At 47.0% G+C, this 23,461-nt stretch overlaps 10 protein-coding genes across 10 annotated transcripts; all 10 read right to left on the bottom strand.

The window, feature by feature from the left end:
- Positions 1–2,932: 2,932 nt before the first annotated feature.
- Positions 2,933–3,310, bottom strand: LOC138367092 (uncharacterized). Its single transcript, XM_069328493.1, has one exon. It carries the CDS (start codon positions 3,308–3,310, stop codon positions 2,933–2,935), a length of 378 nt encoding a protein of 125 aa, XP_069184594.1.
- A 2,289-nt stretch (positions 3,311–5,599) lies between these two features.
- On the bottom strand, positions 5,600–6,007 carry LOC138367091 (salivary glue protein Sgs-3-like). The gene has a single exon (XM_069328492.1). It carries the CDS (start codon positions 6,005–6,007, stop codon positions 5,600–5,602), a length of 408 nt encoding a protein of 135 aa, XP_069184593.1.
- A 216-nt stretch (positions 6,008–6,223) lies between these two features.
- Positions 6,224–7,087, bottom strand: LOC138367090 (sarcoplasmic reticulum histidine-rich calcium-binding protein-like). The gene has a single exon (XM_069328491.1). It carries the CDS (start codon positions 7,085–7,087, stop codon positions 6,224–6,226), a length of 864 nt encoding a protein of 287 aa, XP_069184592.1.
- A 296-nt stretch (positions 7,088–7,383) lies between these two features.
- LOC138367089 (uncharacterized) lies at positions 7,384–8,015 on the bottom strand. Its single transcript, XM_069328490.1, has 2 exons — positions 7,995–8,015; positions 7,384–7,848 (listed from the first exon to the last, which is right to left on the bottom strand). Exons 1-2 carry the CDS (start codon positions 8,013–8,015, stop codon positions 7,384–7,386), a joined length of 486 nt encoding a protein of 161 aa, XP_069184591.1.
- Positions 8,016–9,936: 1,921 nt separating this feature from the next.
- On the bottom strand, positions 9,937–10,464 carry LOC123753831 (sarcoplasmic reticulum histidine-rich calcium-binding protein-like). Its single transcript, XM_045735782.2, has one exon. It carries the CDS (start codon positions 10,462–10,464, stop codon positions 9,937–9,939), a length of 528 nt encoding a protein of 175 aa, XP_045591738.1.
- A 1,199-nt stretch (positions 10,465–11,663) lies between these two features.
- Positions 11,664–11,981, bottom strand: LOC138367088 (uncharacterized). The gene has a single exon (XM_069328488.1). The coding sequence runs from the start codon at positions 11,979–11,981 to the stop codon at positions 11,664–11,666; it is 318 nt and encodes a 105-aa protein (XP_069184589.1).
- A 116-nt stretch (positions 11,982–12,097) lies between these two features.
- On the bottom strand, positions 12,098–12,460 carry LOC123753829 (uncharacterized). Its single transcript, XM_045735780.1, has one exon. The coding sequence runs from the start codon at positions 12,458–12,460 to the stop codon at positions 12,098–12,100; it is 363 nt and encodes a 120-aa protein (XP_045591736.1).
- A 1,055-nt stretch (positions 12,461–13,515) lies between these two features.
- On the bottom strand, positions 13,516–14,514 carry LOC138367087 (ribosome-binding protein 1-like). The gene is made up of 2 exons (XM_069328487.1): positions 13,809–14,514; positions 13,516–13,748 (listed from the first exon to the last, which is right to left on the bottom strand). Exons 1-2 carry the CDS (start codon positions 14,512–14,514, stop codon positions 13,516–13,518), a joined length of 939 nt encoding a protein of 312 aa, XP_069184588.1.
- A 110-nt stretch (positions 14,515–14,624) lies between these two features.
- LOC138367085 (uncharacterized) lies at positions 14,625–15,192 on the bottom strand. The gene is made up of 2 exons (XM_069328486.1): positions 15,002–15,192; positions 14,625–14,898 (listed from the first exon to the last, which is right to left on the bottom strand). The coding sequence occupies exons 1-2, from the start codon at positions 15,190–15,192 to the stop codon at positions 14,625–14,627; spliced, it is 465 nt and encodes a 154-aa protein (XP_069184587.1).
- Positions 15,193–17,261: 2,069 nt separating this feature from the next.
- On the bottom strand, positions 17,262–22,710 carry LOC138367084 (putative uncharacterized protein DDB_G0292636). Its single transcript, XM_069328485.1, has 2 exons — positions 22,379–22,710; positions 17,262–17,400 (listed from the first exon to the last, which is right to left on the bottom strand). The coding sequence occupies exons 1-2, from the start codon at positions 22,708–22,710 to the stop codon at positions 17,262–17,264; spliced, it is 471 nt and encodes a 156-aa protein (XP_069184586.1).
- Between the last annotated feature and the right edge of the window lie 751 nt (positions 22,711–23,461).

Raw genomic sequence — 23,461 nt, 5'->3', positions numbered from 1 at the left:
CGTTTTTATATTTTCATTTTTTCCATAGCACATGAGCTGGAACTTATCTTCGTTAAACACCATATTATTTTCTGTAGCCCATAGAAAGACCTGATCTACATCTGACTGGAGGTTCGCCGTGTCCTCTATGTTGCCTACTCTCATGAAGATCCTAGTGTCATCTGCAGAGGATGATACAGTGCTATAGGTTGTGTTCTTGTCTATGTCCGAAATGAGGATGAGAAAAAGCACTGGAGCAAGCACAGTACCCTGGGGGACTGAGCTCTTCACGGTTGATGGGCTGGATTTTATTTTGTTGACTATTACACATTGGGTTCTGTTGGTCAGGAAATTGTAGATCCATCTGCCTATTTTTCCGGTTATTCCTTTTGAACGCATTTTATGTGCAATAACACCATGGTCACATTTATCAAAAGCTTTTGCGAAATCTGTGTAAATTACATCCGCGTTATGTTTGTCTTCTATAGCATCTAATGCCATATCATAGTGGTCCAGCAACTGCGACAGTCAAGAGCGCCCTGTTCTGAAACCATGTTGTCCGGGGTTATGGAGTTGCTGTGATTCCATGTATTTTGTGATTTTACTTCTTAGCACTCTCTCAAAAATTTTTATGATGTGCGATGTTAGCGCTATCGATCTGTAATTTTTTGCCTCTGCCTTATTTCCTCCTTTATGAAGTGGTGCTATCTCTGCTGTTTTTAGTATATCAGGAATAACGCCAGTATCTAGGCTTTGTCTCCACAGAATGTGGAGGGCCTGCGATAGTGGTTTTTTACAGTTCTTTATGAATATGGAGTTCCAAGAGTCCGGGCCTGGTGCAGAGTGCACAGGCATACTGTTTATGGCTTCTTCAAAATCCAGTGGGGATAGGGTGACGTCTGATATATGATTTGATGTTGGTATCGTATCCATGAAAAATTCATTTGGGTTATCAATCTTTAGTGTGTTTAATGGCTCGCTGAAAACAGAGTCGTACTGCTTCCTCAGTAGCTCGCTCATTTCTTTGTTGTCATCGGTGAATGTTCCATCTCTCTTTCGCAGGGGCCCGATACTAGATGTGGTTTTTGATCTTGATTTTGCATAGGAGAAAAAATATTTCGGATTTCTTTCTATTTCACTGATGGCCTTTTGCTCTCTTTGCCTCTCCTGGGCTTTGTATGATTCTTGTAGCTTCCGTTCAATTGTTTCTATTTCTCTACCTAATCTTCTTCGCCGTTCTTGAGATAGGGTGCGACTCTCAAGTTGTTCCGCGATTCGTTTTCTTCGCCTATATAGGGAACGACGTTCCCGTTCCAATCTGCATCTCTTCCCCTTTTTTCTTAGAGGTATGCGATTTGAACATATTTCTAGTGCTACTGAGCTTATTTTTTCCAGGCACTGGTTCAGGTTTGCATTTTCTAGCTGTTCTTCCCAGTTTATTTCTGTGAAGTCCTGGTTTATTTGCTCCCAGTTTATCTGTTTATTATTGAAGTTGAATTTGCTGAAATCTCCTCCACCGGGAATCTGGACTGGTTGTGCAGGTCTACTCCCCATGGTTGTCATAACTTCAATTAAGTTGTGATCTGAGTAACAGGTATTTGTAATCATTATGTTCCTGATCAATTCATCATTATTAGTGAAAATGAGGTCCAGCGTGTTCTCCTTCCTAGTTGGTTCTACTATTTGCTGGTTTAAGGCAAACCTGTCGCACATCCGTAGCAGGTCATTTGCATGTCCCTGTTCATTTAGGCGGAACTAGGCGGAACAATACTCTGCTCTGGGCTCCTGGGTAGAGGAGCATCAGAGAGAGGACAGTGTGGTATCCGGATCATCCCAGGAAAGGTGTCCACTCCACCTCTCCCCAAGACCTTAGCACAAACATCTAGCTGGTCGCCAAAAGGGTAAAGGTTGCTCAGAATTTTTGTATAGGGAATAGGTCAACTCATTGCCGATAAGGTCAAGTAGGAAGTGTTCAGGTTAGGGAGTGAATTGATTTAGATTTTGTTTAGTTTTTGAATAAACCATTTAGCTATTAAATTTTCTTTTTTTTATTAATTTCCATTTTTGTGTAATTTATGTGAATTGGTCAATACCACATGGGTAGCCGGCGAGGCCGAGTTGAGTTGGGCGCCAATTCTAACACCGAATCATAATTCAGTATTCCCTTTGATTACTAATTAATTCCACACTTAGGGATACCCAAGTCATCTAACTAGTGGGGATCAAGCCCCAAAGTTATTGATTAGCATGATCGATCCAGACCTCGGTCATCGATCAGTGTTTCTGGTCTGGTGGTGGCAGCAGAGGCGACTCTAGAGCTTTGCTAGGAATCTATATCACGTTATACGAGTTGTAAAATCTTAAGTCGGTCAATCGTCTTAAGACCACGTGGCGTGGGGTCGACTCGAGTAAAATTTGTGGGGTCCCTTGGATAGAGAGTTTAAGTCAGAATATGGCTACAGAGAGAATTAGAGAGAACAATGATACGAAGTACAGAACGAATACCCCTCCCGTGTTACACTGGTGGTCTTCATCTTTGTGGCCTTCACCTTGTAGCCATCATCCGTGTAGCCTTCATTATTGTGGCCTTTTTCATGTGGCCTTCATCCGTGTGGCCATCATCCTAGTGGTCTACATCCCTATGGCCTTCATCCTTGTGGCCTTCATCCGTGTGGCCATTTTCTATGTAGCCTTCATCCGTGTGGCCGTCATCCTAGTGGACTTCATCCATTTGGCCTTCATCTGTGTGGCCTTCATCCTAGTGTTTTACATCCCTGTGGCCTTCATCTCTGTGGCCTTTATCAATGTGGCCTTCATCCTTGTAGCCTTCATCAATGTTACCTTCAATTGTGTGGCCTTCATCCGTGTGGCCATTTTCTATGTAGCCTTCATCCGTGTGGCCGTCATCCAAGTGGACTTCATCCATTTGGCCTTCATCAGTGTGGCCTTCATCCTAGTGTTTTACATCCCTGTGGCCTTCATCTCTGTGGCCTTTATCAATGTGGCCTTCATCCTTGTAGCCTTCATCAATGTTACCTTCAATTGTGTGGCCTTCATCCGTTTGGCCTTCATCCATGTGGCCTTCATCCGTGTGATCTTCTTCCATGATGTCTTCATCTGTATGGTCCTCATCCTTGTGGCCTTCATCCGTTTGGCCTTCATCTGTGTGGACTTCATCCTTGTGTCCTTCATCCGTGTGGCCTTCATCCTTGTGGCCTTCATTCGCGTGGTCTTCATCCGTGTGGCTTTCATCCATGTGGTCTTCATCCTTGTGGCCTTCATCAGTGTGGCCAGGCTTCATCCTAGAGGCCTTCATCTGTGTGACTTTCATCCATGAGGGCTTTAATCCATGCGGCCTTCATCAATGAGGCCTTCATCCGTGTGGCTTTAATTCTCTTGGTCTTCATCCATATCGCCTTCATCCATGTGGCCTTTATCCTTGTTACCTTCATGTTTGTGGCCTTCATTCGTATGGGATTCATCCATGTGGTCTTCATCCGTGTGACTTTCATCCTAGTGGCCTACATCCGTGTGGTCGTCATCTGAGTGGTTTTCATGCTTGTGACCTACTTCCGTATGGCTTTCATCCGCTTGGCCTTCATCCTTCTAGTTATCATCCGTGTTTCCTTCATCTTTGCAGCTTTTATCTGTGTTACCTTCGTCCTTGTGTCAATCATTCGTGAGGCCTTCATTCGTGTGACCTTCAAACATGAGGCCTTCTCCGTGTGGCCTTCATCCTTGAGGCCTTCATCCCTGCGGCCTTCAACCATGCAGCCTTCGTTCATTTGGCCTTCATCCATGAAGCCTTCATTTGTGTGGCCTTCAGCCTTTTCGCTTTCATATTTGTGACCTTCGTCCATGTGTCCTTCATCAGTGTGGACTAAATTCATAAGACCTTCATCCGTGTGGCCTTCATGCTTTTGATCTTCATCTTTGTGCTCTTCATCCAAGTGGCCTTCATCCGTGTGGCCTTCATCCTTGTGGCCTTCCTCCCTGTGATCTTGACCCTTGTGGCCTTCATCCTTGTTTGCTTTCGTCTGTTGTTTTCATTTGTGTGGCCTTCCTCCTTTTGACCTTCATCCGTGTGACCTTCCTCCTTGTGTCTCTCATTCGTCTGGCCTTCATCCTTGTGTCTTTCATTCTTGTGGACTTCATCTTCGTGGTCTTCACAATTGTAACCTTCATCCATGTGGCGTTTATCCGTGTGGCCTTCATCCTTGTGACCTTCATTCATTTTGCCTTCATCCTTGTGACCTTCATCCATGATGCCTTAATTATTGTGGTCTTCATCCGTATAGTCTTGTGGTCTTCATTTGTGTGATTTTTATCTGTATGGCCTTCATACAGATACAAATTCTTTTGGCCTTAATCCTTTAGGCCTTCATCCGTGTGTTCTTCATTCGTATGACCTTCATCCGTATGGCCCTCATCCGAGTGGCCTTAATCTTTGTGGTCTTCATCAGCATGGTCTTCATCCGTGTGGCATTCATCCGTGTTGCCTTCATCCTTATCGCCTTCATCCTTGCAGACTTCATCCTCGTGGTCTTCACCCGTGTGGCCTTTATCTGTGTGGCCTTCATCTGTGCGGCCTTCACCCGTGTGACCTTCATCAGTGTGGCTTTTACCCATGAGGCCTGCACCCATGTGACCTTCATCCTTATGGCCGTCATCCTTGTGGCCGTCATCCTTGTTAAGGTTATCTTGAGTTGATTTCTGGGCTTAGTGTCCCCGCGGCTCGGTCCTCGACCAGGCCTCCACCCGCAGGAAGCAGCCCGTGACAGCTGACTAACTCCCAGGTACCTATTTACTGCTAGGTAACAGGAGCATCAGGGTGAAAGAAACTCTGCCCGTCGTTTCTCGCTGGCGCCCGGGATCGAACCCGGGACCACATCAATCACGTGCTGTCCAGCGTGCTGTCCGCTCGGCCGGCCGGCACCCGACCCTTCATCATTGACCTTCATCAATGTGGCTTTAATCCATGTGACCTTCATCCGTGTTTCTGTCATCTGTTTTGCCTTCATCCTTGTAGCCCTCATCCATGTGGCCTTCATCATTGTTGCCTTCATCTGTGTTACATTCATCATTGAGGCACTCATCCGTGTTGCCTTAATCGATGAGACCTTCATCCTTGTGGCCTTCATCCGTGTGGTCTTCATCAATGTGGTCTTCACCGTGTGATCTTCATCATGGTGGTCTTCATCTGCGTGGCCATCACCCGTGTGGCCTTCATCCGTGTGACCTTCATGTGTGTGGCTTTCATCCTTATGGTCTTCATCCTTGTGCTCTTCATCCTAGTGGCTTTCATCCTTGTGGCATCCATCCTTGTAGTCTTCATCAGTGTGGCCTTCGTCAATGTGGTCTTCAGTCTTTTGGCCTTCATCCATGTTCTCTTCAACAGTGTGTCCTTCATCAGTGTGGCCTAAAGCTATGTTTCCTTCATCTTTGTGGCCTTCATCTTTGTGGCCTTAAATATTGTGGTCTTCATCCTTGTGGCATTCATCTTTGTGGTCCTCAGCTTCGTGATCTTCATCCCTGTTGCCTTCCTTCTTGTGGCCTTCATTCTAGTTGTCTTCATCCATGTAGCCCTCATCTTTGTGGTCTTCATTCTTGTGACCTTCTTTCATGAGGCCTTCATCCTTGTGACCTTCATCCGTGTGGTCTTCATCCTTGAGGCCTTCATCGTTGTGTTCTTTATCCATGTGGCTTTAATCCATGTAGCCTTCGTCTTTGTGCTCTTCATTCTCGTGACCTTCATTCTTTTGGCCTTCATCCATGTGGCCTTCATCATTGTGGCCTTCATCATTGTGGCCTTCATCATTGTGGCCTTTATTTGTGTGGTCTTCATCTTTGTGGTCGTCATCCGTGTGACCTTCATCCGTCTGGCCTTCAACCATGAAGCCTTCATCCTTGTGCCTTCATCTGTGTGGTCTTCATCTTTGTTGTCTTCATCCGTGTTGCCGTTATCTGTGTGGCCTTCATCATTGTGGTCTTCATCCTTGTACCCTTCATCCTTTTGGCCTTCATCCATGTGGCATCCATCCTTATATTCTTTATCAGTGTGGCTTTCAATAATGTGTTCTTCATCCTTTTGGCCTTCATCCTTGTTGTCTACAACAGTGTGGCCTTCATCCGAGTGGCCTAAATCCGTGTTTCCTTCATCTGTGTGGCCTTCATGTGTGTAGCCTTCGTCCTTGTGGTCTTCATCCTTGTGACCTACATCCTTGTGACCTTCATCCTTGTGTCCTTATTTTTTGTGGTCATCATCCTTGTGGCCTTCATCCTTGTTGCCTTCATCCTTGTAGCCTTCATACTTGTGGCTTTCATCCTTGTGGCCTTTATCCTTGTGGCGTTCATCCTTGTGACCTTCATTCTTGTGGTCTTCATCCTTGTAGCCTTTATCCTTGTGGCCTTCATCCATGTGGTCTTCAACCATGTGACCTTCATACGTGTGGCCTTCATCCATGTGGTCCTCATCATTGTGGTCTTTATCTGTGTCGCCATCACACGTGTGGCCTTCATCCGTGTTACCTTCATCTGTGTGGCCTTCATCCTTGTGGTCTCCATCCTTGTGTCCTTCATCCTTGTGGCCTTCATCCTTGTGGCATCCATCCTTGTAGTCTACATCAGTGTGGCCATCGACAGTGTGGTCTTCATCCGTTTGGCCTTCATCCATGTTGTCTTCAACAGTGTGTCTTTCATCCGTGTGGCCTAAAGCTATGTTCCCTTCATCTGTGTGGCCTTGATTGGTATTACCTTCAACATTGTGGTCTTCATTCATGTGGCCTTCATCCTTGTGGCATTCATCTTTGTTGTCTTCAACCTCGTGATCTTCATCCTTGTGCCCTTCCTTCTTTTGACTTTCATCATAGTTGCCTTCATTCTTGTAGCCCTCATCCATGTGGTCTTCATCCTTGTGATCTTCATCCTTGTGACCTTCATTCATGAAGCCTTCATCATTGTGGCCTTCGTCCGTGTGGTTTTCATCATTCTTGTCTTCATCAGAGTGGCCTTTATCCGTATGGCCTAAATCTGTGTTTCCTACATCTGAGTGGCCTTCAACCGTGTGGCCCTTATCCGTATCGCCTTCTTCCTTGTGGTTTTCATTCATGTGGTCTTCATCCTTGTAGCCTTCATCATTGTTGCGTTCATCCTAATAATTTTCATTCGTGTGGCGTATTTCCGTGTGGCCAACATCCATGTCGCCCTCAACTTTGTGGTCTTCATCTTTGTGACCTTCATCTTTGTTGCCTTCGTAAATGTGGCCTTTTTCCGTGTGGCATTCACCAGTGTGGCCTTCATCCTTGTGACCTTTGTCCTTGAGGCCTTCATCCGTGTGGCCTTCAATCTTTTGGCCTTCATTCGTGTGGCCTTCAACCTTGTGGTCGTCTTCCTAGTGGTCTACATCTATGTGGCCATCATCTGTTTGGCCTTCATCCATGGGGCCTTCATCCTTTGGCCTTCACCCATGTGGTCTTCATCCTTGTAGAATTCTTCCATGTGGTTTTCATCTGTGTGGTCTTCATCCTTGTGGAATTCTTCCATGTGGCCTTCATTCGTTTGGCAATCATCCTTGTGGCCTTTATATGTGTCATCTTCAGCCATGTGGCCTTCATACTTGTGGTCTTCATCCTTGTGGCCTTCATCCGTGTGTACTTCATTCTTCTGGCCTTCATCCTTGTTGCCTTCATCTTTGTGCCCTTCATCCTTGTGACCTTCATCCTTGTGGCTTTCATACTTGTGGTCTACATCCTTGTGGCTTTCATCCCTGTGACCTTCAACCTGTTGGCCTTCAACCGTGTGGCTATAATGCTTGTGGTCTTCATCCGTGTTGCCTTCATCTGTTTGACCTTCATCCTCGTGGCGTTCATCCTTTTATCCTTTATCCGTTGGCATTTATCCGTGTGGCCTTCATCCGTGTGGCCTTGATCCTTGTAGCTTTCATACTTGTTGCCTTCATCTATGTAGCCTTCACACGTGTGGCCTTCAAACTTGTGGCCTTCATCCTAGTGTTCTACATCCCTGTGGACTTTATCCATATGGCCTTTATCCTTGTGGCCCTCATCCGTGCGGCCTTCAAGCTGGTGGTCGTCATTCTATTGGTCTACATCTCTACGGCCCTCATCCGTGTGGTCTTCAACCTTGTCGCCGTCATCCTAGTGGTCTTCAACCTTGTCGCCGTCATCCTAGTGGTCTTCATCCGTTTGGCCTTCATCATTGAAGTCTTTATCTGTGTGTCCTTAGCCCGTGTGGCCTTCATCTGTATGGCCTTCATTTGTGTGGCATTTATCCATGTGCTCTTCATCCAGTTGGCCTTCATCCTTCTAGCCTTCATCCGTGTGGCCTTCATCCTTGTGGTTTTTTTCCATGTGACCTTCATCCGTGTGGCCGTCATCCTAGTGGTCTTCATCTTTGTGGCCTTCACCTTGTAGTCTTCATCCATGTAGCCTTCATCATCGTGGCCTTTTTCAATTTTTCCTTCATCCGTGTGGCTGTCATCCTAGTGGTCTACATCCCTGTGGCCTTCATCCTTGTGGCCTTCATCCGTGTGCCCTTAATCCGTGTTAACTTCATCCTTGAGGCCTTTTTTTCATGTGGTCTTCATCCGTTTGGCCTTCATCCTTGTGGCCTTCATCCGTGTTGCATTCATCCGTGTGGCCTTCATCCGTAAGGCTTTAATACTTGAGGTCTTGATCCGTGTGTCCATTATCCTTGTGGTCTTCTTTCGTGTGACCTTCATTCAAGTGCCCTTCATCCATGTGGCCTTAATCCTTGTGGTCTTCATCCGTGTGTCCTTCATCCCTGGGGCCCTTCGTCCTTGGGTTTTTATCTTTGAGGCCTTCATCTCTATGGCCCTCATCCTTGAGGTCTACTTCACTGTGGCCTTAATCCGTGTTGCCTTAAACCTTGAGGCCTTCACACGTGTGGCCTTCAACCTTGTGGCCGTCATCCTAGTGGTCAACATCCTTATGGCACTCATTCCTGAAGCCATTATCCATGTGGCCTTCCTCCATGTAGCCTTCATCCATGTGGCCTTCAAACGTGTGGGCCTCAACCTATATGGCCGTCATCCTAGTAGTCTCCATCCGTGTAGCCTTCATCCGTGTTGCCTCCATCCATGAGGTCTTCACCCGTGTGACCTTCATCCTTGTAGCTTTCATTTGAGTGGCCTTCATCCGTATGGCGCTCATCCGTGTGGCCTTCATCCGTGTGGCCGTTTTCCATGTGGTCTTCATCCATGTGGGCTTTATCCTTGGGGCATTATTCAGTGTGGCCATCATCCTGGTGGCCATTTTCTATATTGCCCTTGCCCTTGTGGTCGTCATTCTAGTGGTCTTCATCCTTGTAGCATTCATCCCTATAGCCTTCATCCGTGCAACGTTCAACCGTGTGGCCTTCATCCGTGTGGCATTTTTCCATGTGGCCTTCATCCGTGTGGCAGTCATCCGTGTGGCAGTCATCCTAGTGGTCTACATCCTTGTGACCTTCATTTGTGTTGCCTTTATCCGTGTGACCTTCATCCATGTGGTCTTCTTCCGAGTGTGGCCTTCATCCTTATAGCCTTCATCTGTGTGGCCTTCATCTTATTGGTCTACATCCCTGTGGCCTTCATACGTGTGGCCTTCATCCTTGTTGCCTTCATCTGTGCTTCCTTCATCCGTGTGTCCTTCATCCGAGTGACCTTCATCCATTTGGCCTTTTTCCATGCAATCTTCATCCGGGTGGCCTTCATTCTTGTGGCCTTCATAGTTATGGTTTCCATCCTTGTAGCCTTAGTCCGTGTAGCCTTTTTCCGTGTGGCATTCTTTCATGTTGTCTTCATCCGTGTGGCCTTCATCCTTGTCGCGTTCATCTTTGGGGGCCTTCATCCATGTGGCCTTATACCATTTGGTCTTCATCCAAATGGCCTTCATCCTTGTGGTCTTCATCCATGTGGCTTTCATCTGTGTGGCCTTCATCCTAGAGGCCTTCATCGGTTTGGCCTTCATCTGTGCGGCAATAATACTTGAGGCCTTCATACGTGTGGTCTTCAAATTTGTTCCCATCATCCATATTGCCTTCATCGTTGAGGCCTTCATCCTTGTGGCCTTCATCTGGGTGGCCTTCATCCTTGTGGTCTTCATCTTCGTGACCTTCATGCTCGTGACTTTCATCCATGTAGTTTTCATCCTCGTGGCCTTCATCCATGTGGCTTCCATCCTTGTGGCCTTCATCTTTGGGGCCTTCATCCTGTAGGCATTCATCCTTGTGGCCTTTATCAGTGTAGCCTTCATCCATGTGGCCTTCATCCTTTTGGCCTTCATCCTTGGGACTTTCATCCTTGTAGCCTTCATCCGTGTGGTCTACATCCTTGTGGCCTTCTTCCTTGCGGCCTTCATTCGCGTGGTCTTCCTCTGTGTATCCTTCATCCATGTGGCCTTCATCTGTGTGGCCTTCATCTTTGACGGCTTCATCCGTATGACCTTCATCCGTGTGGCCTTCATCCATGTGGCCTTTTTCCATGTGTTCTTCATCCGAGTGGCCTTCATCTGTGTGGCCGTCATCCTAGTGGTCTACATCCCTGTGACCTTCATCCATGTGGCATTTATCTGTGTAGCCTTCACCTGAGTGGCCTTCATCCTTATGGCCTTCATATCTGTGGTCTACATTAGTGTGGCTTTCATCCTTGTGGTCTTCATCCTTTTGGCCTTCATCCTTGTGGCCTTCATCCTTGTTGCTTTCATCCGTATGACCTTCATCCTTCTGGCCTTCATCCTTCTGGCCTTCATTCGTGTAGCCTTCATCCAAATGGTCTACATCTCTGTGACCTTCGTGCTTCTAACCTTTATCCGTGTGGCCTTCATCCTTGTTGACTTCATTGGTGTGGTCTTCATCTGTGTGGCCTTCATCCTTCTGGCTTACATCCGTGTGTGGCGTTCATCCTTGTTGCCTTTTTTTATGTGGCCTTTTTCTGTGTGATCTTCATCCGTGTGTGGCACTCATCCGTGCGGCCATCATTTGTGTGGCCTTCATCCGTGTGGCTTTCATCCGTGTGGCCTTCATCTGTGTGGCCTTCATCCGATTAGCCTTCATCCTTGTGAACTTTTTCCATGTGGTCTTCATCCGAGTGGCCTTCATCTGTGTGCCTTATTCTGTGTGGCCTTGATCCTTGGGACTTTTTTTCATGTGGTCTTCATCCGTGTAACCATCATCCGTTTGGCCTTCATTCTACTTGCCTATATACAATTGGTTTTCATCATTGTGTCCAGCATCCGTATTGCCTTTATCCATGAGGCCTTCATCCTTCTGGCCTTCATTAGTGTGGTTTTCATCCTTGTTGTCTTCATCCTCGTGGCCTTCAAGCTCATGACTTCCATCCGTGCTGCCTTCGTTCTAGTGGTCTACATCCCTGTGGCCTTCATCCGTGTGGCATTTATCTGTTTAGCCTTCATCTGGGTGGACTTCATCCGTCTGGCCTTTATCCGAGTGGCGTTCATCTGTTTCGCCATTTCCCTGAGGTCTTCATCCGTGTGGCCTTCATCCATGTTGCCTTCATCTTTGAGGCCTTTATTCTTGTAACTTTCATCCGTGTGGCCTTCATCCATGTGATCTTCATCCGTGTGGCCTTCATCCTTGTAGCCTTCATCTTTATGGCCTTCATCCTTGTGCACTTTTTCCATGTGGCCTTCATCCGTGTGGCCGTTATCCTACAAGCCTTGATCCGTATTGTCATCATCCTTGTTGCCAAAGTCCATGTGGCCTTTGTCCGTGTGGCCTTCATCCTTGAGGTCTTTTTCCATGTAACATTTTTCCATATGGTCTACGTCCGTGTGGCCTTCATCCGTGAGGCCTTCATCCGTGTGGCCTTCATCCGTGTGGCCTTCATCCGTGTGGCCTTCATCCGTGTGGCCTTCATCCTTTGGGGCTTCATCCGTGTGGCTTTCTTCCTTGTGTTCTTCATCTTCATGGCCTTCATGCTCGTGACTTTCATCCGTGTGGGCTTCATCCTTGTAGCCTTCATTCATGTGGTCTTAATCTGAATTTTCTTCTTCCGTGTGGCCTTCATCCTTGTGGCCTTCATCCTTGTGGCCTTCATCCTTGTGGCCTTCGTCCTTGTAGTTTTCATCCTTGTGGCCTTCATCTATGTGGCCTTCATCCTTGTGGTCTTCTTCCGTGTGGCTACATCCTTGTGGCTTTCATCCGTCCATCCATCATCTGTTTGGTCTCCATCCTTGTGCCCCTGTTCCGTGTGACCTACATCCATGTAGCCTTCATCCTTGTAGCCTTCATCTACGTGGCCTTCATTCCAGTAGCCTTCATCCTTGTAGCCTTCATCTACGTGGCCTTCATTCGAGTAGTCTTCATCAGGATGAACTTCGTCCTTGAGGCCTTCATCCGTGTGGCCTTCATCCTTTTTGCCTTCATTCGTGAGACCTTCATCTGTGTGGCAGTCATACTTGTAGCCTTCATCTGTGTGGTCTTCATCCGTGTGGCCTTCATCCATGTGGCCTTCATCCTTCTGGCCTACATACGTGTGGCGTTCATACTTGTAGCGTTTTTCAATTTAGCCCTTTTCTATGTGATCTTCATCCGTGTGGCACTCATTCGTGTGTCTTTCATTCGTGTGGCCTTCATCCGTATGGCTTTCATCCTTGTGGCCTTTATCCGTGTGGCCTTCTTCCGTGTGGCCTTCATCCATTTGACCTTCATCCTTGTCGCCTTTTTCCATGTGATTTTCATCCATGTGGCCTTAATCCATGTGCGTTCATTCGTGTGGCCTTCATCCCTGTGGACTTTTTTATGTGGTCTTCATCCGTGTAACCTTCCTCCGTGTGGCCTTCATCCTTGTTGCCTACTTACAATTGGTCTTCATCTTTGTGTCCATCATCCTTATTGCCTTCATCCATGAGGCCTTCATCCATGAGGCTTTCATCCTTCTGCCCTTCATCCGTGTTGCTTTTATCCTTATGGTCTTCATCTTCGTGACCTTCATGCTCGTGACTTTCATCCGTGTAGCCTTCATCTATGTGGTCTTAATCTGAATTTTCTTCATATGTGTGGCCTTCATCCTTGTGGCCTTCATCCTTGTGGTCTTCATCCTTGTGGTCTTCATCCTTGTGGTCTTCATCCGTGTGGTCTTCATCCATGTGGACTTCATCTTTGTGGCCTTCATTCTTGTGGTCTTCATCCGTGTGGTTTCATCCTTGTGGCTTCCATCCGTGCATCCTTCATCTGTTTGGTCTTCATCCTTGTGTCTCTGTTCCGTGTGGTCTTCATCCTTGTGTCTCTGTTCCGTGTGGCATTCATCCATGTGGCCTTCATCCTTGTGGCCTTCATATTTGGGGCCTTCATTCTTGTGGCTTTCATCCGTGTGGTCTTCATCTTTGTAGCCTTCATCCATGTGGTCTTATTCTGAATTTTCTCCATATGTGCTGCCTTCATCCTTGTGGTCTTCATCCTTGTGGTCTTCATCCATGTGGCCTTCTTTGAGGTCTTCATCTTTGTGGCCTTCATCCATCTGGTCTTCATCCGAGAAGCCTTCATCCATGTAACCTTCATCTACGTGGCCTTCATTCGTGTAGCCTTCATCCATGTGGTGTCATCCGGATGGAATTCGTCCATGTAGCCTTCATCCGTGTGGCCTTCATTCTTGTTGCCTTCATCCGTGAAGCCTTTATCTGTGTGGCAGTCATCCCTGTAGCCTTCATCCGTGTGGCCTTCGTCCTTGTAGCCTTCATCCGTGTGGTCTTCATCCATGTGGCCTTCATCCGTGTGACCTTCATCCTTCTGGCCTACATCCGTGTAGCGTTAATACTTATGGCCTTTTTCCATATAGCCTTTTTCTATTTTACTTGTCGCGTTCAACCCGGTAGCCTTCATCCGTGTAGTCTTCATCCGCGTGGCCTTCATCCATGTGGTCTTTATCCGTGTGGCCTTCATCCTTGTAACCTTCGTCTGTGTGGCCTTCATCCGTGTGGCCTTCACCTTTTTTGTCTTATCCGTGTGGCCTTCATCCGTATGGCTTTTATCAGTGTGGCCTTCATCTTTGTAGCTTTCATCCGTTTGGCCTTCATCCGTGTGGTATTTTTCTGTGAAGCATTCATCTGGGTGGCCTACATCACTGTGGCCTTCATTCGTGTGGCCTTCATGCATGTGGCCTTCATCCATATGGCCTTCATCCCTGAGGCCTTCATCCTTGTAGCCTTCATCCTTGTAGCCTTCATCAGTGTATCCTTCATCCGTGTAGCCTTCTTCCGTGTGGCCTTCATCCATGTGGACTTCATCCAAGTGACCTTCATCCTTGATGCCTTCATCTGTGTGGCCTTCATCCGTGTGGCCCTCATCCATGCGGACTTCAACTGTGTGCCCATTTTCCATCTGGTCTTCATCTATTTGGCCTTCATCCTTGTGGCCTTCATCCACGTGGCCTTTACTCATGTGACCTTTTTCCATGTGGTCTTCATCTGTTTGGCCTTCATCCTTGTGGCCTTCATCCACGTGGCCTTTACTCTTGTAGCCTTTTTCCATGTGGCCTTTACCCTTGTGGCCTTTTCCCATGTGGCCTTCATCTGTGTGGCCGTCATCCTAGTAGCCTTCATCTGTATGGTCTTCATCCTTGTTGCCTAAATCCATGTGGCCTTCGTCAGTGTGGCCATCATTCTTGAGGCCTATTTCCATGTGGCCTTCATCCGTGAGGCCTTCATCTGTGTGGCCTTCGTCCTTGTGGCCGTGTTGTCTTCATCTTTGTGTCCATCATCCGCATTGCCTTTATTTTTTAAGCCTTCATTCATTTGGTCTTCATCTGTGTGGCCTTCCTTGTGGTCTTCATCTTCGTGACCTTCATTCTCGTGACTTTCATTCGTGTGGCCTTCATCCTTGTGGCCTTTATCCTTGTGGTCTTCATCTGTATTTTCTTCATTCGTGTATCCTTCATGTTTAGGCCTTAATCCATGTGACCTTCATCCTTGTTTCTTTCATCCTTGTTTCTTTCATCCTTACGGTCTTCATCCGCATGGCTTCATCCTAGTGTCTTTCATCCATGAACCATTCATCCGTTTGGTCTTCATCCTTGTGACACTGTCCCGTATGGCCTTCATCCGCGAGGCCTTCATCCTTGTAGCCTTCATCAGTGTGGCCTTCATTCGTGTAGCCTTCATCCATGTGGTTTTCATCCGTGTTGCCTTCGTGCTTGGTGCCTTCATCCGTGTGGCCTACATTCTTGTTACTCTCATCCATATGGCCTTCATCTGTGTGGCCATCTTCCTTTTAGCCTTTATTCGTGTGGCATTCATCCTTGTAGCCTTCATCCGTTTGGTCATCATCCTTCTGGCTTTCATCCGTGTGACCTTCATACTTGTGGTCTTCATCCGTGTGGCCTCATCCTTCTAGCCTTCATCTTTGTGTCCTTTATCCGTGCGGCCTTCATCCGTGTGGCGTTCATGCGTTTCACCTTTTTCCATGTGGTCTTAATCCGTTTGGCCTTCATCCATGTTGCCTTGATCTTTGAGGCCTTCATCCTTGTAACCTTCATCCGTGTAGCCTTCATTCGTGTGGCCTTCATCCATGAGGTCTTCTTCTGCGTAGCCTTCATCCTTGTAGCCTTTTTCTGTGTGGCCTACATCCGTGTGGCGTTCATTCGTGTGGCCTTCATAAGTGTGGACTTTTTCCACGTGGTCTTCATGCGAGAGGCCTTCATTCTTGTGGTCTTCATCAGTGTGCCTTCATCCGTGTGCCTTATTCCGTGTGGCCTTCATCCTTGGGCATTTATCTGTGTTGCCTTCATCCGTGTGGCCTTCATCCGTGTGGACTTTTCCCATGTGGTCTTCATGCTTGTGGCCTTCATTCTTGTGGTCTTCATCCATGTGGCCTTCATCCGTGTGGTATTTATCTGTGTTGCCTTCATCAGGGTGGCCATCGTCTGTGTGGCCTTCATCCTTATGGTCTACATCCGTGTGACCTTAATCCTTGTAGCCTTCATCTGTGAAGCCTTCCTCCGTGTAGCCTTCATGGGTGTGGCGTTCATCCGTTCGGCCTTTTTCCATGTGGTCTACATTACACGTGGCCTTTATCTTTGAGGCCTTCACCCATGTAACCTTCATCCGTGTAGCCTACATCCGTGTGGCGTTCATCCATGTGGTCTTCATCCGTGTTGCCTTCATCCTTGTAGCCTTCATCTGTGTGACCTTCATCCATGTGGTATTCATGCGTGCGGCCATTTCCCATGTGGTCTTAATCCGGTTGACCTTCACTCTTGTGGCTCTTCCCATGTGGCCTTCATCCATGTGGCCATCATCGTAGTAGCCTTCATCCCTATGGCCTTCATCCGTATGGCCTTCATCCCTGTTGCCTAAATCCATGTGGCTTTCGTCCGTATGGCCTTCATCCTTGAGGCCATTTTCCATGTGGAATTTTTCCATGTAGTCTTTATCCGTGTGGCCTTCATCCGTGAGGCCTTCCTCCGTGTGGCCTTCATCCATGTTACCTTCATACATGTGGCCTTCATCCGTGTGGCCTCATCCTTGTATCCATCATCTTTATGTCCTTTATCCATGAAGCGTTCATCTGATTGGCCTTTTACCATGTGGTCTTAATCTGTGTGGCCTTCATTCATGTTGCCTTCATCTTTGAGGCCTTCATCCTTCTAACCTTCATCCGTGTAGCCTTCGTCTGTGTTGCCTACATCCGTGTGGCGTTCATCCATGTGGCCTTCATCAGTGTGGACTTTTTCCATGTGGTCTTCATGCGTGTGGCCTTCATTCTTGTGGTCTTCATCCGTGTGGCCTTCATCCGTGTGCCTTATTCCGTGGGGGCTTCATCCTTGGACATTTATCTGTGTTCCCTTCATCTGGGTGGCCTTCATCCGTGTGGCCAATTTCCACGTGGTCTTAATCCGGATTTCATCCTAGAGGCTTTCATCCATGTGTCCTTCATCCGTGTGGTCTTCCTCCTTGTGGCCTTCATCCGTGTGGCCTTCATCATTGTGGCCTTCATCTGTTTGGCGTTCATCCACATGGTCATTTCCTTGTGGCCTTTTTCCAAGTCTTTCTCATCCGTATAGCCTTCATCCGTGTGGCCTTTATCTTTGTGGCCTAAGTCCGTGTGGCCTTCATCTGTGTGGCCTTCTTCCGTATAACCTTTTTCCATGTAGCCTTAATCTGTTTGTCTTTTATCTGGGTTGCCTTCATCCTTGTGGACTTATTCCATGTGGTCTTCATTCATGTAGCCTTCTTCCGTGTGGCCTTCATCCTTTTTGCCTAACTTCATGTGGCCTTCTTCCGTGTGGCCTTCATCCTTTTTGCCTAACTTCATGTGGCCTTCATCCGTGAAGTCTTCATCCGTTTGGCCTTTTCTATGTTTTCTTCATCCGTGTGGCCTTCATCCTTGTGGCCATCACCCATGTGGCCTTCATCCTTGCTGTCTTTTTCCGTGTGGCCTTCATCCTTGCTGTATTTTTCCATCTATCCTTTTTCTAAGTGATCTTCATCCGTGTGGCCTTCATCCGTGAGGGGTTCATTCATGTGGCATTTATCCTTGTGGTCTTCATGTGTGATCTTCATGTTTGTGACCTGTCGTGACGCTGAACCCCGGTTCATTCCGAACACAGCGATTACACAACACATAACACCTTGCCTCAGCAACCGTTACTACCACCGTGTACTCCTACACACACCAGACCCTTGAGGCGTACCACTAGGTTTGTACTGGAACACAATGAGTGAACATATGGAAGGTATTTAAAGGCCGTCGGGTTTTGTCATTTAATTACAAAGAATAGACTCTGACAAATAATAATATATTAACATACTCTATTAGGTCAATACACTTCCAATACCCATAGACCACCTGACCTCCGCGATCACCACCCACACTCGTAACTTCCGCCTAAGCCCCTAATACGGAATGATTACTACAACGCTCCACACCCGGTTAGTCTTACATTCAATACTCACATACTGCAGACTTAACTTGGTCACTAAGATCACAACAGGTTCTCGCATAGCTGTCTGCTACACTTCGCTGCTGCCACAAGCGGAGACCTCAGAGGACTTGCTAGTTCCACTTCCACAACCAGACTGACTCTAGCCAACCGTGGCCTCAAACATTTCACCACTCCTCTCAAGGAAGGTATAATCCGATTAACCTTATCCCTAGAGCGGTAACCTTGTTCCTAGAAGCCTGACGAAAAATAATTCCTCTTTCCCGGAATTATTAATTTGGCTAAACAGCTTCGGTCTTAATCCATTGACCTTTCTTAGATATGTGATCCATAGTCTGTCTACTTACATGTACTTTCAATCATCATTCGTTAAGTGTTGTAGTAATGATCCTCTAGCTAATAATTCCTACTAACTTGTGGATTACAACACCACTCCCCTCCTTAAACACGCATATGTCCCCATATGCATCATTGCAATGGTTCCATTAGTGCAAGGACCTGGAGGATGCACCCACCATATGTGTACAACTAAAAAATCATCCAATAAGTTCATCATACACACAATGAAATAAATTAAAATTTTCCCCGACATGACTCACAACACTTCTCCAACATATACATTATATTCACATCATAGTACAGGTAAAATAGTCTGAAATAATTTTTCCCATCTCCAACAATGCACATATACCTAAACTGCTGACATAATTACATACAAACATAACCATAAAATTACATGGACCAGAATGCTGGCACTTAAACAGAAATGACACTAGTCATTAATATATACACAACACATATATATCTAAGGTTCTTCATCCTTAGTAACACGTTAATAATTTAACATCTTGCCCTGTACTGTTAACATAAGGGCTTACAATGATCACACAATGTTGCACTAGCCTCCTCCACAATTGGCAGCATCACTTCTCTTGTCTTCGTGTCCCATGGTTGCTAGGTCATAGATCCTCCATGACCCAGACAAAACCCAGGCTGTCCAGCCTGGTGAATGTTGTCAATGTCCCATCGTTGCTCTGAGGTAACGTGATCCTGGCCTCCAGAGCAACGGAGATTCCTACCCCAGGGTCATTTTCCCTTGGGTCTGTGCTGACGTCTCGTTCCAGGGCACCAATCCCAGAACGCTGTAGATCCCTCACAGCTCTCTGGTCTAGGCCCATCCGCCCAGAGTGTGTCCACCTGTATTCACACCTTCCCGACCGCTGTACCTGCAAAATATTCCCTCGGAGCCCCCTGGCTCGATCCCATTACATAACCCCCTCGGCTCCTTACTCTCTCCCCGTATATAGCCTGAGCGCAGCTGCAAAACCATTGCAGCTGGCCCTTATCCCTGCTTTGATGTCAGGGGGCGAATTTCGCCTATAACGTCACGTTGGCTTCACTTCCCCTTTTTTTTCTCTAGAATTACTGAGTGTAGCCTCATGGCTTCCCTTCTACTCTACCTGAAGCTCTGTGACATGATCCCGGGGGACCTTCTCAAGCCTAACACTCAGTAATGGTGCCGATGAGGTAATATACAGTATATACATACACATACATTATCACAATAAATACTTCATTAAAATAATTTCACAACTAATGTTACTAAAGCATCATACTGCCACTGGCTCGCCTCAAGCGAGATTCCTGTAACAACTTAATTAATGAGACATTAGTATATCTACTTGGCTCGCCCACTGCAACCACCAACACCTGAAATTTTGAAATTCTACATTGTAATCTTATCCATAAGACTTACCCACTGCGACATAATTAATGAAAATTTTAATGAAAATAATGAATTTTTATTAGTCTTTTATGAGTCTTGCTAGAGATATCGACTTGACTCGCCTACTGCAGCCACCAACTCCTGCAATTATCCACATTTCATCTTATCCATAAGACTTACCCACTCCGACACACCATTACCACTGGTCATCCCAACCACTGATGACCTCAATATAACGCCACACATCCCTACAACCACTTCCTGCGTCCTAACGCACCGACCTTGCTACGCCAATACTCACCTTACCGACCACTACCTGGCGCCCCTGCGCCACCATATACTCCACAACACCACACTCCATACCAGGCGTCCAAACGCCACTACACTACACCACCCAATGGCGTCCCCAACGCCCTCAACACAGCACACGGCGTCCCCAACGCCCTCAACACAACACACGGCGTCCCCAACGCCCTCAACACAACACACGGCGTCCCCAACGCCCTCAACACAACCCACGGCGTCCCCAACGCCCTCAACACAACACACGGCGTCCCCAACGCCCTCAACACAACACACGGCGTCCCCAACGCCCTCAACACAACCCACGGCGTCCCCAACGCCCTCAACACAACACACGGCGTCCCCAACGCCCTCAACACAACACACGGCGTCCCCAACGCCATCAACACAACACACACGGCGTCCCCCAACACCATTACCACCACAGGCATATGCCTTGCGCTAGAGCGCATCAAACACCACGAGACGTCACCACCAATAACACCACCAATAAGTAACCAGACGCCACACACACTCCCTTTTCTCTCGTAATCCATTAATTACCTGACCAACACTCGTCAGGCATAATTTCTTGTGTAGTGGCCACCCGCCACACACTACCACCTGCGTTAACATACTTCAACGCTAATGTCTACAATACACCCGGTGTTACAACAACCAGTTATGCTACACATGCTACACCTTGGCGCTACAATGCCAACAATGTCATGCACTATACTACATCCATGATATCCACAGTGAAAACATGCACATTTCACTACAGTAAATACTATGCATTACGCTGGCGTCTAATAAGCCACTACACATGCATTACACTACACACCACATGCATTACACTACACACCCCGGCGTACAAACGCCAATCCACAACCATGCACTACACTCCCGGCGCCACACACCCCCACCAACGGGACACGCCAAGGTAACACTCTCCATAATGCTACCTGCACCCACTAAAAATCTCCATGGACCTCTCCACGGTACACGAGACATCGAACCCCAGACGTCAAATTACGCGTCGCTCGCTATGCCTAGAAGTTCACAATTCACTTCGCCTATTTTCTGTTTCGATGTAACGCCTGAAATCGCTCGAATCTTTACGTAATATTTAATTATCTTTAAAATATTAGGTTTACACTTTACGTGAAATTTAATTAACTTTAAATTACGTAGTTTTCACGCTTAATTTCACCTTAGCAACGGTTTCTCACTATTTCCGCCTTACCAACGATATAAAACAAGCTCCAAGGTGCGGCTCGCTTGGCCCACCCATCGCTTGGCCCGCACATGGCCCACGCTGGCCCACATTCACCCGCGCTAGTTTACCTCGCCACGCTGTATAATCCGCACTACGAACACTGTATACTCCGCACTACGAACACTGTATAATCCGCACTACGAACACTGTATAATCCACACTACGAACACTGTATAATCCGCACTACGAACACTGCACTTGTTTTGGATCCCGATGCTTCAGTGGTCCAAACTTGCCTTTTAGCCGTCTCTCGTTGCGGGAATCTGGAAAGAAAGAAATAAACCCCACATGTGCCCCACAATGGCCTAGTCCCTTTAATTAACTAACTCCTCTGACCTGGTCTCACCTGACCCTTCTTTCCTCCGTCTAGTAACCACCATTCTCACCACAACCCGACGTCTACCATTTCCCGAACATTCCCTCACCAACTAAACCAGAACCACACTTCCTTCATCTCGCAAAGTGTTCAACAACCTGTTTGCGCTGCCACCAAATATGTCGCCTACCAATTCCCTAACATTCCCTCACCAACCAAACCAGGAACACTATGAAGGGACATATCGAAGGTATTTAAAGGCCGTCGGGTTTTGTCATTTAATTACAAAGAATAGACTCTGACAAATAATAATATATTAACATACTCTATTAGGTCAATACACTTCCAATACCCATAGACCACCTGACCTCCGCGATCACCACCCACACTCGTAACTTCCGCCTAAGTCCCTAATACGGAATGATTACTACAACGCTCCACACCCGGTTAGTCTTACATTCAATACTCACATACTGCAGACTTAACTTGGTCACTAAGATCACAACAGGTTCTCGCATAGCTGTCTGCTACACTTCGCTGCTGCCACAAGCGGAGACCTCAGAGGACTTGCTAGTTCCACTTCCACAACCAGACTGACTCTAGCCAACCATGGCCTCAAACATTTCACCACTCCTCTCAAGGAAGGTATAATCCGATTAACCTTATCCCTAGAGCGGTAACCTTGTTCCTAGAAGCCTGACGAAGAATAATTCCTCTTTCCCGGAATTATTAATTTGGCTAAACAGCTTCGGTCTTAATCCATTGACCTTTCTTAGATATGTGATCCATAGTCTGTCTACTTACATGTACTTTCAATCATCATTCGTTAAGTGTTGTAGTAATGATCCTCTAGCTAATAATTCCTACTAACTTGTGGATTACAACAGACCATCATCCGCATTGCCTTCATCCATCTGGTCTTCATCCATGTGGCCTTCATCCTTGTGGTCTTCATCTTCGTGACCTTCGTGCTCGTGACTTTCAACCGTGTGACCTTCATCTATGTGGCATACATCCATGTGACCTTCATCCGTGTAGCCTTCATCCGTGAGGTCTTCATCCTTCTGGTCCTTATCCGTTCGGCCTTCATACGTGTGGCCTTCATCCTTGTAGTATTTTTCCATGTGCTCTTCATCTGTGTGGCCTTCATCAGTGTGCTCTTCATCCGTGAGGCCTTCATCCGTGTGGTCTTCATCATTGTGGACTTTTTTCATTGTGGCCATTTTCATTTTCAATTCATTCATTCACGGATGAAGGCCATTCATTTTCAGTGTATCCTTCATCCATGTGGTATTCATCCTTGTGGTCCTCATCTTCGTGACGTTCATGCTCGTGACTTTCATCCGTGTGGCCCTCATCCTTGTGGCCATAATCCAAGTAGTCTTCATCCTTGTGGTCTTAACCCTAGTGGCCTTCATTCTTGTGGCCTTCATCCTTGGGGCCTTCATCTATGTGGCCTTCATCCGTGTGGTCTTCATCCTTGAGGCCTTCATCCTTGTGGTCTCTATCCATGTGGCCTTCACCCTTGAAGCCTTCATCCTTGTCGTCTTCATCCTTGTGGCCTTCATTCGTGTGGTCTTCATCCTCGTGAATAGATCCATGTGGTCTTCATCCTTGTGACCTTCATTTATGTGGTCTTCATCCATGTGGCCCTCATCCGAATGGCTTTCATCCTTGTGACTTTAATCCTTGTTTCCTTCATCTATGTGGCCTTCTTTCTTGTGATTTTCATCCATGTGGACTTCATCCTTGTGGCCCTCATCCTTGTGATCTTAATCCTTGTGGTCTTCATCTGTGTCACCTTCATCCATGTGGCCTTCATCATTGAAGCTATCATCTGTGTGGCCTTCATCCGTGTGGCCATCATCCACGTGGTCTTCATCCGTGTTGTCTTCATCTTTGTAACCTTCATCCATGTGGCCTTCATCCTGATAGCGTTCATCCATTTGGCCTTCATCCCTCTGG

Source organism: Procambarus clarkii, chromosome 21, assembly GCF_040958095.1.
Source record: "Procambarus clarkii isolate CNS0578487 chromosome 21, FALCON_Pclarkii_2.0, whole genome shotgun sequence".
NCBI lineage: Eukaryota > Metazoa > Arthropoda > Malacostraca > Decapoda > Cambaridae > Procambarus > Procambarus clarkii.
The sequence above is the reverse complement of the archived record's forward strand: the minus strand, read 5'-3'. Positions and strand labels throughout refer to the sequence as shown.